The sequence below is a fragment of the Chinchilla lanigera genome, unplaced genomic scaffold (genome assembly GCF_000276665.1).
Source record: "Chinchilla lanigera isolate Chin_1 unplaced genomic scaffold, ChiLan1.0 scaffold00014, whole genome shotgun sequence".
In the NCBI taxonomy this organism is placed as follows: domain Eukaryota; kingdom Metazoa; phylum Chordata; class Mammalia; order Rodentia; family Chinchillidae; genus Chinchilla; species Chinchilla lanigera.
In genome coordinates this window covers 4,102,010-4,116,017 of record NW_004955415.1, presented here as the reverse complement: position 1 = coordinate 4,116,017, position 14,008 = coordinate 4,102,010, and the positions used below count along the sequence as shown (strand labels likewise).

At 50.6% G+C, this 14,008-nt stretch overlaps 1 protein-coding gene and 2 long non-coding RNA genes across 3 annotated transcripts in view; 2 read left to right on the top strand and 1 right to left on the bottom strand.

The window, feature by feature from the left end:
• The window catches only part of LOC106148086, a 9,124-nt gene extending 3,788 nt beyond the window's left edge, over positions 1–5,336 (top strand). The window contains exon 4 of the long non-coding RNA XR_001233218.1: positions 3,294–5,336. This is a non-coding gene — a long non-coding RNA (uncharacterized LOC106148086). The remainder of the gene's footprint in view (positions 1–3,293) is intronic.
• Positions 5,337–7,384: 2,048 nt separating this feature from the next.
• Positions 7,385–12,795, bottom strand: Rps14 (ribosomal protein S14). The gene is made up of 5 exons (XM_005380574.2): positions 12,697–12,795; positions 9,730–9,880; positions 9,015–9,176; positions 8,112–8,188; positions 7,385–7,500 (listed from the first exon to the last, which is right to left on the bottom strand). Exons 2-5 carry the CDS (start codon positions 9,876–9,878, stop codon positions 7,433–7,435), a joined length of 456 nt encoding a protein of 151 aa, XP_005380631.1. The 5' UTR covers positions 9,879–9,880; positions 12,697–12,795; the 3' UTR covers positions 7,385–7,432.
• Positions 12,796–12,910: 115 nt separating this feature from the next.
• LOC106148085 overlaps positions 12,911–14,008 on the top strand; it is a 19,172-nt gene continuing 18,074 nt past the window's right edge. Inside the window, exon 1 of the long non-coding RNA XR_001233217.1 lies at positions 12,911–13,126. This is a non-coding gene — a long non-coding RNA (uncharacterized LOC106148085). The remainder of the gene's footprint in view (positions 13,127–14,008) is intronic.

The following is a 14,008-nucleotide window of genomic DNA, read 5'->3' as shown; positions in this document are numbered from 1 at the left end:
GCTATGCAGTCCAGGCTCACCTTGAGCTCACTTTGTAGCCTAGGTTGGCCTCAAACTCGCAGCTATCCTCCTGCCTCAGCCTCCCCAGTGCTGGGATTACAGGCGTGAGCCACCACACCTGGCCTACCTTTTGTATTGTATTAATATGGCTACTATAATTTTTTTCTTTGTTTTTTTTGAGACAGATACTCGCTATGTAGTCCAACTAGTGGCAATCCTCCTGCCTCAGCCTCCCAAGGGCTGGGATTACAGTATGTGCCATTATTGCCCAGCTCAAAAATTTCACTTTTATTAGTCCATGTTTGCAGTATAACACGTCTTAGTCCCTTTACCTGTCCTTTCTCTCCTCCCCATCCCCTTCCCATCTCTTGGAGAATTCACAGAATTAGACCTCAGGCATCAGCCCAGCAGGCAGCTTCCGTTATGCCAGTGCTGCCACCTGGTGGTCGTGGATACATGACTGATGCAAATCCCACAGCACCTGGGCTTTCTTCAGAGGCAGGACTCTGCTTTCTCCTCCTCCTCTTCCTTCTCCCTCTCCTAGCCCACCTCTTCCTCCTCCTTCCTCTCCTTCTCTTTGTGGTTTTTTGAGACAGGGTATCTATGTAGTTCAGGCTGTCCTTGAACTCTCCACGTAGCCCAGGCTGGCCTCAAACTTCCTGCAATCTTGCCTCAACCTCCCAAGTACTGCGATTATAGGTATGCACCACCATGCCTGGCTACTATCTTCTTTTTAATTTTCTCCAGATGGGAGGAGAGGGGAGGGTCTTCCTCCCCACACCCTTCCTCTTCCTCAACTCCTCTGTGACTTCCTGGCAGCATGACTGCACTGAGGCCCAGCCAGCCAGGCGAGCCGGGTGTTGACTCAGCAGTCTGAGCAGGATGAGTCCCGGCCCTGCCCCTTTTATCTGTGTGTCCCGACGAGTAAAGCTCTCTTACCCTCAGGTTCCCCCTATGTAAAGTGTGGGTAACAGCCATGCTTGTCTCTGACTGATGAGACACCTGTCATCTGAGCTAATAAATACTGACACAAGCAGGGTGTGTACCTCTCCAGGCGCTGGGATCTAGCAGTGGCCCAAACACAGGAGTCCCATGATCACCAAGGTCAGTGGTCCTCAAAGGGAGGTCTGCAGGCCTTCAACACTCACTGTCCAGAAACATTAGAAACATAGTGCTGGGCGTGGTGGTGCAGGCCTGTAATCCCAGCACGGGAGGCTGAGGTAGCAGGAAGGAGGACTGCGGTGAGTTTGAGGCCAGCTTGGGCCTACACAGTGAGTTCAAGCCTGAGCTACAGAGCAAGACCATGTTGGAAGAAAGAAAGAAAGAAAGAAAGAAAGAAAGAAAGAAAGAGAGAGAGAGAGAGAGAGCGAGAGAAAGAAATGTAACCCTGAAAGCTTCCTTTCCAGAGTGACTGAGGCAGATGAGGCAGTGGGGGTGGCCGCAGTCTAAATCTGATGTGAGCTCATGCTCGGGAAGCCCTGGACTTGTGCACAGACACATGTTGGGCGGAGCCTGGGCTGCACATGTGGTATAAGAAATGGATAGACAGATTGAGGAGGGTAGCCAGAGGCAAGGGATACTGAGAGCCAGGTGTGCTGGTCAGGGAAGACAGGTCTGATCAGGTGGCGGCTCCCGCAGAGATGGAAGGTCAGTCTCTAGAGGACAGGAGCGCAGGTGTGGCTTCTCCTCGGCCTTGACACTCAGAACTCTGTCCCTCTTAGTGCTGTCAGCCACACCAGCTGCCTGGGAGGCAGAGAACTACACTCCTATTCTGATCAGCCATACACTAGCTGCAAGTTGAGACTCCTGATTACAGCAGAGGATAGAATGGTCTAACCGGCCTTCTGATGTAGGTAGGCTTCCAGTAATGGAAATGTCACTGTCTCTTGAAGCAGTTTCACTCTCTTTGAGAAGCTATTAGAAAACCAGTTTGTTTGTCTGTTTAGCAATGCTGGGGACTGAACCCAGGGCCTTCACAATGAACTACCTCCATGGCCCTTTTTTTCTATTTTATTTTGAAACAGGGTCTCTCTAAACTGTTAAATTGCCCAAGCTGGGCTTGAACTTGTAATTGTCCTGCCTCAGCCTCTCAGGGTGCTGGGATTACAGGTATGGATCACCATCCCTGATTTAGAAAACTCCTATATTTGTTGCTGAAGTCGTTTCTTTACAAGTTCTACTCACTGGCCAACAAAGGCTACACTACTTTAGAACACACAGCAAGACTCCTGCGTCTTCCCTCAAGATGGCGCTTGACCTGTGTGAGTCACTCACACATCCTCTTGGGCCATTTAAGGTTACTGATGATGCTCCCCTGGGGAGAGGCTTCCTCAATCCTGCAGTGAGACTGAGAATTTTCATGGATTCATTTAAAATATACCTGATTATTACCTACAGCCTTTGCCTTTATTTTTTTTTTCCCATTATGTATCTCTTCAAATATTTCATCTAGTTACACGCTGACTCTAATATCCAAAGTGTCTGGGGATATGTTTTATCTTTCTGTTGTCTCTTGCTCTGTTGCCTCATTTTTTTTTTTTTTCTGTACTGGGAATCAAACTTAGGACCTTGCACTTGCCAGGCAGGCGCTTATGCCGCTGAGCTATATCCGGCCCCAAGGTGCCTCATTTTCATGTGTTTTTTTTTTTTTTTTTCCTAGTACAGGGAATTCAGTTCAGGGCCTTTGCACTGAACTACATCCCTAGCCCTTATTTACCTTGAGGCAGGTCCTCGTTAAGTTACTAAAGTGTCCCAGTTGGGCTTGCATTTATGCTCCTCCCACCTCAGCCTCCCAGAATACTGGAATTATGGGTAATCACCACACTGCTTTGACTTCTTTATTGTGGGCGCTTATTTTATCTAATCTGGGAAACCAAAGGTCCTCAGTTGTAGACAGCTTTCCCAGGGAAGATATGCTTTTGCTTCTGCCAAGAGCTCAGGTGGAAGTCTTGAGTACATCTGGCTTACTGTGAATGTCGAGTTCAGTCCCCTTACCTTGGGTTTGGGGAAGGGCATGGGGCAGCCTAGGTTTAACCTCTTGTCCGCTGACCTCTGTATTTGCTCAGGGCTGCCCCAACATTCTTTATCTGCACCTTTCTTTTTTGTAATCCATTTCAACTTTTTTTTTTCTTTTTTTTTTTTAGTGTTCTGAGACAGGGTCTCACTGTGTGGTTCAAGCTGGCCTCGTGGCAATCCTCCTGCCTCAGCCACTTGGGTGCTGGAATCAAGGTACCACCACCTCCAGCCTAATCCACTTCATTTTGATGTTTTTATTCCTTCCCTTTTCTTCACAGCCCAGGGACTTCCTTCACTTCTTTGGAGCGCTGGAATGCAAGTTTTGTCTTAATTTATTCAGGATCTAGAGAAGCCCTTCAAAATACCCACTTGACTGAGCTACAGGAGGTGGAAGTCAAGTCCATCAATCCGTTCTTCCAGTGATTCATCCAGCAATCCTTACTGGGCCTCCAGCTTGCAGACTAGGCTGGCTGATGTCGCCCGGGGCTTACTCTGTCCTCTCAGAGCCCACAGAGGTGAAACAGGCTCCTTCAGAGGGCAGCCAGCGGTGCTGCACGGGCAGAGGCACCACAGGGATTTGGCGGAGGGGCGCCCTGCGAGGCAGGCAGGAAGAGCTAACTGGATCTGACACTGGGCTGAAGAGAGCGAGGCCGAGCTGAGGAGCCTGGGTGAGGCTGCAGCGAGGGAAGGGCAACTGTAAAAGTGAGCAGAGGAGCTGTTTCTGGCGCACGGTGAGGAGGCGGGCTGGCCAGAGACTGAGTCCGCACTGAACACAACAGGGTGCAGCGGAGATTAAACAGAAGGGAGCAGCGATCAGCCGTCACCCTGTTCCCCACTCCCCTTAGGCAGGTGTCTAAAACGGCTAAATCTCTGGCCAGCAGCTTGGTTTAGATCGCAGCTGCAGTGTGAGGTGGGGCAGGCAGGGCTGGAGGGAAGCCAGGCAGACTGGTTCAGATGGAGACCGTTACTGCTCAGCTGAGAAGGAAGCCAGGCGGGAGCGGTGAACTGGGGCCCGGGGGGCTGCAGGGTGACAGTGCCAGGCTCATCTGCCAGTGCCGGGTGTCCAAGGTCCCGGCTGCCTCAGGGGCCACAGGCTGCTCGGCTCCACCAGCGTGGCTTTCCTCGCAAACAAAACCCTGAAAGGACCTGGGTGATTACATCCCTGGTTAGCAGGGAACGGCAGTACAAGTCACCACACCTGGCACAGGAAATAACAAGCATGCTCCACAGCCTCTGCATTTCCCCACCTGGCCTTCACGCTGCCTGGCAGAGGGTTTGAGAATAGCTGCCGCCAGGCATGGTGACACAAGCCTGTGATCCCCAGCGTGAAGAGGCTGAGGCAGGAGGCCAGCCTGGGCTACATAGTAAAACTTTTGTCTCAATATCCTCCAAATAGTAATAAAAAAATAAATAAAAACAGCAGCTTCTTCAGGGTACTATAAGGCAGCCATCATTGCAGGCCTTTTCACTAAATGGCTTGGCCGAAGAGTCTTGCTTAAGGTCTCCCAGTCCACAGCTTCAGAACTAGGATTTTGACCCAGGCACGTCATTTTGACAGCCTGCGCACCCATCCTGCCAGACTGGTGGTGTGCAAAGCAACCCTTACCCTCCCTCCCAGGAATTCGGTTCTAAAAGAACTGATTTCACTTTGTCTTCTGTGACAGGGTCTCACTATGTAGCCCAAGCTGCCTTCAAACTTGTGATCCTCCTGCCAACTGTGGGGATCTCAGGCGTGCACCACCATGCCTGGCTTTGAGTAATTTTAGACTTAAGCAAAAAGTTGCAAAGACAGCATTGCCATGTGCCACGCACGCAGTCTCCCTACTGCAACCACCTTACATGACTGAGATGCACTTATCAAAAGAAACCAACCCCGGCACCTCTGTAACCTCTTCTGCCTTATTCTTTCATTTTTATGATGGAGGACAGTATTTTTGTCTTTTTGACAGTTCTCAGGAGTATGCCCTACAGTGTCTTCTGATTGGAAGAATACCCCACATATAAGCCACAGGGTTGCTACAGACCTGGGCTCCCAAGTGGTTGGAGCCTTACTTGGCTGGGTTAGCACAGGCCATGCTGTTCCGGGCAGTTACTATTTTCCCTCTCTCAGACTCTATCCTTTGCAAAGTGAGTCACCAGGTTCAGCCAGCCCACCATGCGTGAGGTTTCCACTTAGCACAGAGGAACATCTACCTATAGTGCTTGGAATTTTTATGAAGACTTATAACCCTTCTCACTATTGTTAAAATCCAACTTTTCCCCCCCGCTAAAGCGGTGTTTCACTATGTAGCACAGGCTGGCCTTGAACTCATGGCAATACTCCTGCCTCAGCCTCCCCAGAGTGCTGGGATTACAGGCGTGTGCTGCTACACCTAGCTTAAAAAAAAAAACCTGTTCATTGCCCAGTGAGTGTGGTGGTGCATACCTTGAGCCCAGCACCTGAGGAAGCTGAGGCAGGAAAGACCACAAATAATCACCCATTGAATGGTGGCAAATCATATAAATGCCCTACAACAGACAAACCTAGATGAAAGGTTCCCCAAACAGATCACTAAGGGGCTTGTGTTTCAGTGGTGGTGGGGAAGGTCTCAAAACCACCAAACTGCACAGGATGGAAATAAAGCTGCAATTTAAAACGTGCAGTCCAGGGAGTGTCTTTAAGTTGTATTCTCCCACATTTTTTTGTAAAAAGAAATAAAAATTACAAAGTGCAGCTCTCTGTCCACACCGGTTTTCTTAGCTGTATTTCAGGGATGGCAACATCTTCTCCATCAGGTTCAACATTCGATGGGTGAGCTGGGCATGGCGGTGCACACCTGTAATCCTAGCACTTGGGAGGCTGAGGCAGGGGGATCACTGTAAGCTTGAGGCCAGCCTGGGCCACACAGTGAACAAGGCCAGCCTGGACTATACAGCAAGACCCTGTGCAAAAACAAAACAAAATTTAAAAAGCCACCATTCAATGGGTGATTAAAGGGGCTGAGGGTTTAGCTCAGTGGCACAGCACCTGCCCAGCAAGCGCAAGGTCATGAGTTCGATCCCCAGTACCGGAAAAAAAAAAAGTAAAATCAGTGGGTGATTAAAACATGGGGTGGCACACAGCCTGGGCTGCTTTAGTATGCTAACCCACTCCTTCCTCACCGTTTCCATCTGCTTATTCACTGTTCAGAACAGGCCACAGTTTTCGCCTTGCAGCATCCCAAAGCACTATCACCCCAGCCTGGCAGGTCGGCACACACCTGTCACGTCAGCACGTAGGCAGGCAGAGGCAGGAGAATCTTTGAGCCCAGCCTGGGAAACTAACCAATACCCTGCCCCCCGGCAAACAGAAATAAAATGAAGGGCTGAAAATGTGGCTTATTCAGTGCAAAGGCCTTGGGCTCAATTCCCAATACAAAAATAAACAAACTCCAAACCAAGCCAAACAAGAGCTTTTCCCTCTTGCTTTCTTTCTTCTAGAACTTACTACCACCCTGTATTCTCACCACCCTCCACCTTCCTCAGCCCAGGGCAGTCCCCCCTTCCTTTCCTGGGGTTCCCCCGCTCCCCCATCTACCAGCCCTGTCTCTCCTAGCCACAAGGTACTGCAGCAACCTGTCGTGGAGCACCGGCACCATCTGGTGCCCATCCTTGGAGCTGGATGCAAGCTTCCGGAAAGCAGTAACTTTATCTTCTTCGTGGCTGATGAAAATAGGACTTGGTGTGGATTTGTGGGGTGACTGAATCTGATGTACTTTATGTACCGATGTGGAACAACCTCAAGATCTGCCAAGCGAAGACAAGCAAGCTGCAAGCGAGGGAGCTGCCCGCTCGGCACAGAAGGTGTGGGGGGGACACGCCCACACAGGCTTATATTTGGCTCAGGTCTGGAGCTCCTCTTCTGCTCGGGCTACACTTGGATCCACAGTTCCCACTCCACTCTGGCTCTTTACAAACCAGTCCACTTTTAGAACCAACGTCCCTACTTTCAGACAGGATCTCTTAAGACCTTGCTCTGTTTTAGACTACTGAGGCGACTTAACACCCCAGCCACCTGCAGAGCCCAGGTGAGCCTGTCCCACCCATGTTCCCACAATACAGGTCCTCATATCTGTCTTTTTTTTTTTTTGGAGACAGGGTCTCGCTATGCAGTTCAGGCTGGCCTTAAGCTCACTTTGTAGCCCAGGCTGGTCTCAAACCTGCAACGACCCTCCCACCTCAGCCTCCCAGAGTGCTGGGATTACAGGCGTGCGCCACCACACCTGGCTCCCCCACACATCTAAAGCAGCACACTGCTGTTGTCAGCCCATGCCTCCTGCACATCTAGACAGGAGGAAGAACAAATACCCCCGGGGGGCCCCTGCCCCACAAGGAAAGAGTACCGCCAAAGTAGCTTACACAAAGGTAATTTATTAACAGAAAGCAACTTGAGTCTTGTTCACAGACGGCGACCACGACGACCTCCCTTCCTGCGGGTGCTGTCGGAGGGGATGGGAGTGACATCCTCTGTGAGGAGGAAGGGAAAACATCATTGCCTGCAGCTCCTCAAAATTTCCCAAGGTCTCAATTCACTCCCCAGAAGGGTAAAAAGGCTGAGAGCACATGGGCTTCAGAGGCCACTGACTACACTGGGAAAACCCTACCAGTGCTAAGAGGAGGGTAAAAGCAGTCAGAAAATACCCCATCTTCAGAAAAGGACATGTTAAAACTTTAGACCGAGAGGCTAGTACGCCTTGCTACTAACTGCACAGAAACAACCAGGAAGACCTAAGGCCTCCCTGAGGAGCTGGAAGGGCCTGGTCACACAGGTGAGGAGTCCCTGCGCACCCCTTCCCCTCCGCTTGTCACAGAGTGGCGCGTCTTGGTATCTGGTGTGCAGAGACCAGCACTTTACTGTGAAGGTGACCCACAGATATCCTGGCAATGCCCCCGAGCAGCTCTGGGAGGGATGAGACATGCCGGGAGAGATTTTAAGTCTCATAGTTTCTTTAACAAACCTCACTGCCAACAGTGACTAGACCAGGCCCTCTACCCATGGGGCACAGCACATGGTTTTGGGGTCAACGCCTCAAAATCAGTTAATCAACGTGTCAGCTAAGCTACAGGGGTGTGCTTACCAATCCTCCCGATCTTCATTCCCGAGCGGGCAAGCGCTCTGAGGGCTGACTGTGCACCAGGCCCAGGGGTCTTGGTCCTAGGAAATGACGGGTTACGTTAGCCACGTCGATGAGAGTCCTTCTAAGAGCCCATGCTTCTCTAGCTGAGAATCTGCAAACTTCCGTCTGCAGCCTGGCTAAGCCCGTTCCCCGCAGCACACGGTGTAAACAGGTTGTCTTTCCAGCGACTCCATCCAAGACGCCTCCACCTCCGTGCGGTCTGCTTCCCACCCAGCCGTCACCGCTTCTAGTGTCTGTGCCCAAACCAGCACCCAGGTTCTTGCTCTGCTCCACATGCAGAAAGGCTCCCTGGATCGCCCCATGCCACTCTTTTCCCTCACAGGTGCTCACGTTCATTCTGACCTCCAAAAATGCTCTTTGCAGCTGTCCCTGGCGGGAGTACTCCCCTCTGCTCCCTCACAGGGAGGCCCCCTGGCTGATCCTGTGGGCCTTTGTTTTTCTGCGGCGCTGGGGATGGAGCCTAGAGCTTGTGCCTGCCAGCTAAGTGTTGTCCCTGAGCTACAGCGCTAGTCCTAAACTTCAATTACACTGCGTCACCAAATCCATACTTCTGCTTCCCAGCAGCTACAAGTGGAAACCAGATACCATGCTGCTTTACACTGTTTAAGTGTCTCTGCCAGCCTACGTGCCACACAAGGAGGGCAGAGACCATAGCTGCTTTTCCCCATCACTCTTAGTACCTGGAACACTGTATCAGTAGGGATACATGCAGGAACCAATTATTTTACTTTATATGCCTGAAATATCTTGCTCTAGGTCACAAGACAAAATCAAGGCTCAAAGCCCAGTGTTCTGGCACCCAAGGCCACTCGTCTTGCCACCACCCAGTCCCAGCCTCCGTACCTGTTTCCTCCTGTGGCCCGGAGTTTGATATGCAGGGCGGTGATGCCCAACTCCTTGCACCTCTGCGCCACATCCTGGGCAGCCAACATGGCGGCGTATGGGGAGGATTCATCTCGATCAGCCTTCACCTTCATCCCACCAGTCACGCGACAGATGGTTTCTCTGGGGACAGAAGCACAGTCCCCCAAAGGGACTCAGCGGCAGGGCACACAGGACAGAGAACGGTCAACTTGAGCACAAACCCTGACCTTGGCAAGACAGCTGTGAACGCTGCTTCTAAGGGCTCAGCTCACTGTCAGCTCCACACTCGAACCTTTTACTTGGACACTGACCCCTCACGATTACTCTACAAGGTACATGCTGTGACCCTCACTTTACACATGGGAAACCAAAATGCAAAAGTGCAGTGACCTCACACAAGTCACAAAACTTGCTAATGGCAGTCAGAGGCTGCACCTGGGGCTGACTTCCAGTCTAGCACTGCAGCCAGAGTACTGACATCAAGGACTCAGTGACAATCACACTGTAAGGCTACAGCGACACCACCAGGGAAGTTGTATTACTTGTGAGCAAAATAAGCAAGCGCGTTTCTTTCCCTGGACAAAACAGTAACTGCTATTTACTGAGAACGCCTAACTGTAGGGACCTGAGCCCCAGGTCACTTCTTCCTTCAGCCTGTCAGCTAGGTTTTGTGCCTCCCCACTCAGGTACTCACTTGCCAGAAAGATCAGTGACATGGACGAAAGTATCATTGAAGGATGCAAAGATGTGACAGACACCAAATACATTCTCTCCTTCAGCCACCTGAGGCCCAAGGCTGATGACCTGTTCTTCCTTCTTTTCCTTCCCCTTGCGAGGTGCCATTTCTGAGTAGAAGGACAAGAACGCCGATGTTAGCAAGGGACAAAGTTTCCAGAACCCTCCTTCCTTAGCTACTGAAGAGGCCTTGTTTTAACCAGGCACAGTGGCACATACTTGAAATCCTAGCACTCTGGGAAGTTGAGCTATGATCATGAATTTGAACCTCAGCCTGGCAACTTAGCTAAACTTTCTTAAAATATAAATGAGCTAGAGTTGGACATGGACGCTGAGGCAGGAGGATCGTGGGCAAGTGAGGCCAGCTTCAACTACACAGCCAGATCCTGTCTCAAAAACAAACAAAAAAACCGCTGGAGATGTGGCTTAGTGCAAAGGCTCTGTATTCGATCCGGAGTACCATAAACAAATACCAGAAACTGTTTTGCTCCTGTGTCCCTACCTCCTTCTACACCCATACTTCCTCACCTCTGCCCCACTAACGCCCATGCAACTCGGGGGATGCCAACTGCTGACTAAAAAGCAAACGACCAGCAACAGCGAAAAAACACAGCTGACCACACCTGTAGCCTAAGGTTCTAACAACAGATCACAAGCATCCCTCACTTTCACATAGTGGGTCTCCAAAATGCAGACAACCTACTGGCTTAGGTCCCTGGAGACCGGAACACAACTGGCACTTTCTCAAAACTGGGCAAATCAGTTCTTTTTCTCTTGTCAGGCATTGGTACACACCTGTAATCCCAGCACTGTGATATGCTGAGGCAGGAGATGGCCACAAGTTTGAGGCCAGCCTGGGCTACATGGTGGGTTCAAGCCCAGTCTGAAGTTCATAGCGAGACCTTGTCTCAAAAAAAGGGGTGGGAGGGGCTGGGGATTTAGCTGAGCGGCACAGCGCCTGCCTAGCTAGGGCAAGGTCGTGAGTTTGATTGCTGGTACAGGAAAAAAAACCTAAAAAAAAAAAAAAGGGCTGGGGATGTAGCTCAGTGCCAAGGCCCTGGGTTCAACTTCCAGTACCACAAATGAAAAATTCTTTCTTCTGACCTTTACTCTTTCCAATATATAAGCTAAAACATTTTTAGTTTGTCCAGTGTAACACAGCAGGTAAAGGGCAGAGCAGAGATCAAAACCAGGTGAAGGGTTCTCAGTCCACACAAATTACTTCCAACATTAGAACTTCTGGATCTCCTAGTCCCAGATCCACCCGCCTTTGGGTCTTTTTGAGACAGGGTTTTGCTATGCAGTTCAGGCTGGCCTTGAACCCACTGTGATCCTCCTGCCTAAGCCTCAAATGCTGGGATTACAGGCATAAGTCCCAGATCCCATTTACAGGTTAGGCTCAAAGAAACCTTAAAGACTATAGTCCAGGGTCAGGGTCAATACCTACCCATGAATGGTAGTCTCAGGACAATTCACGTGTGTCTGTGTGTGTGTAGTCTCAGGACAATTCACGTGTGTATGTGTGTGTGTGTGTGTGTCTGCCTCAATCCTACACCTACTCTTCAGCTTAGAGTCCCTCACCAGCACAGCCCGCTGGCCTCATTACCCACGTCCTTGCCCCACCAGTTCCCTCCCAAAGCCTATCTAAACGCTCTTCCCGGCCCCCATCAATTCCTCTCTCGACACCTTCCCACTACTGTTTGGAATCAAACCCCTAAACTTTTCATAGCACCAACTATGGCATGCACTAAACCCTGTCTTCCAGTGTGTCTGATGGACAAGATCCATCCCAGAAGACCCAATAGGCTGCTATGACCTATAAAGCAAGTACCACCACACCGTTATGACCTAGGAAAAAGGCACGTTGTTAAGAAGGGGAGAAGGAAAACACAGAAGGTAGGACGGCTGCCTCCCGCCCGGAGCCCCAGTTCTTCTAACCATCTAGAGGTGTGAGTACCAGACCAATTTCCTAAAGTTTTCAAAAGAATGATTCAAATGAAATCAGTTTATTCCCACAGATGGGGCAGAGAAAATTAGGAAGGTGTGCCTGGGATCATACTACAGACACAAAACCACTGCAGCACTGCACTCTGCGCACATAGCAGGATGCTGCCACCCTCGCCCCGAGTCGCGAGTCTCAGAATCCGCGAGTTCTGGAGCTCCCCGTGCCTTCCTCACACGCTGGCATCTGACCACAATAAGCACTACCAGCGCAGGGCCTGGGCGTCCTGACATCAGGATAATGGGCATGACCCAGGGCGGAGGTGCTGTAATGAAGCTGCCCAGGTTCTCTGTCTGGAACAGCCTAGGAAGGCACCAGTAGGTCTCAGTTAATACAAGTTCCGGCGAGGTGTCACCAAGTGATGATGGGAACGCTCACTGGCGGTACAGAGAGGGGCACCCGGCAAACTCCTATATGCAGCCCCTACCATCGACTTCTGGCCTAAGAAGCCGGCCTTGCGCGTGCAGAACATGCAACGTGCCCTCGTCCGCAACAAGGATCACCCTGACTCGGGAGCATCCACAGAGGGCCAGCTGTCTGTCCCCGAATATCTCCTCGAACCCGCACTACTACCCCACGGAAACGGCACTGCTCTTCTTCCTGTCTTCCGGCAGGCCTTCGATCGCCCAGGCAGAAGCCGGCGGGGTTGAGGTGAGACCGGAGGCCGTAGTGCGGGATTAAGGCCTGAAGGCCTGGACCAGCACTCACTCCGACTTCATACGCTTCCGCCCGAAACCGGACAGTCGCCTGCGGAGACCAGGCGCAAACTTGACCCCGAACTGACCGTGATCCGGGCCAGCCGGCCGCACGACTCTCGCCCAAAATTTAGCTCAGCCAGAAAGACCCCCGATCTCACATCCTCAGCCCCGCGAGGGTCCCCCAGGCAAAGGATGCCGCAAGATTGTCGGCCACAGGGTCGCGTACCTGCAGGTCGTCTCCAGACTAGGCCACCGGAAAAAGAGGGCGGGACAGAGCGGGACGTCGCGTCACTTCCTGTCCCGGAAGTGTACCTTTAAGGTCACGAGGCGAGGCGTGTATCTGGACGCCGCTGCTTTTATTAGTCCTAAGAGATTAAGACGCGCCCTCGGGAAACATAGCCTACTTAAGAGTGAGCGAAAAGAGGGAAAGGACTGGGTGTCGCTGCAAGCGGATTTACCTACGTGACCGTATGAAGCAGAGACATTCGCGGAGTGAGGCGACACTGTTAGGAGATGGCGTGGCCGCGGCTAGACGGACTTCCGCCAGTTTGACTTCAGGCCTGGCAGCCTGTAAGCGTCAGCGCTCCTTGTGGCGCGGAGGGGAATAACAGCAGCAAAACCGCTGGAGAACCATCCCTTCGTCTACTTCCTACAAGGTGAGAATAAATTTATTCAATACTTTTATGCCACCCTCCCCTAAACAACTTACACACATTGTTTCACTTCACAGGATTATCATGCAAGTACTGTTTTGATTTCCCTTGTACAGATAAGGAATGTTAACTGAATGTGTAGCTGGAGATATGGGGAAGGACTAGCAGATTTGGCAAATAGATAAAATACATATACCTATATGCACAGGCACGCACTCACACATACGCACAGACGTATATAAAGTATGTAGGCTGGGTGTGATGGTACATGTCTGTGTAATCCCAGCACTAGGGAGGCTGAGACAGGAATATCATGGCAAATTGGAGCCCAGCCTGGGCTACATAGTGAGTTCAAGGCCAGCCAGATCTACATAACAAAACCTGACTCAAAAAATATATATAAGCATATATGATATAATATATAATATATGTAATGTATTATAGATCTATATCTTATATAATGCAATGTACATATTGCATATATGAAAAGAATTTTAACAAGCTGGGTGTGGTGGTGCATGCCTGTAATTCCAGCTGTTCAGGATGCTGAAAAAGAAGGATTCCAAATTGGAGAAGAGACCCAGGCATGGTGCCACATGCCTGTAATCCCAGTACTCGGAAGCCTGAGGCAGGAGAATTGGGCTACATAGTGAGTTCAAGGCCACCTTGAACTACATAGTGAGATCCTGTCTCAAAAAAAAACAAAAAACCACAAAACAAAACTACAGTGGAAAATAGCCTGGACAACTTAATGATACTGTGCTTTAAAAATAGCCCCTTGTCTCAAAATATAAAATAAAAAGAGCTGGGAGTGTCGCTCAGTGATAGAGTGCTTACTTGGGATGTAGGAGGTGCTGGGTTTAATCCCCTATACTTTCTAATTTT

Excerpts from the sequence above, each read along its gene's own strand:
- Rps14 (XM_005380574.2), bottom strand. The coding sequence starts at position 9,878 with ATGGCACCTCGCAAGGGGAAGGAAAAGAAGGAAGAACAGGTCATCAGC. Across the intron at positions 9,177-9,729 it reads GTCACTGATCTTTCTGGCAA|AGAAACCATCTGTCGCGTGA; the intron begins GTGAGTACCTGA and ends TTCTGTCCCCAG. Across the intron at positions 8,189-9,014 it reads CGGGCCACAGGAGGAAACAG|GACCAAGACCCCTGGGCCTG; the intron begins GTACGGAGGCTG and ends GTCATTTCCTAG.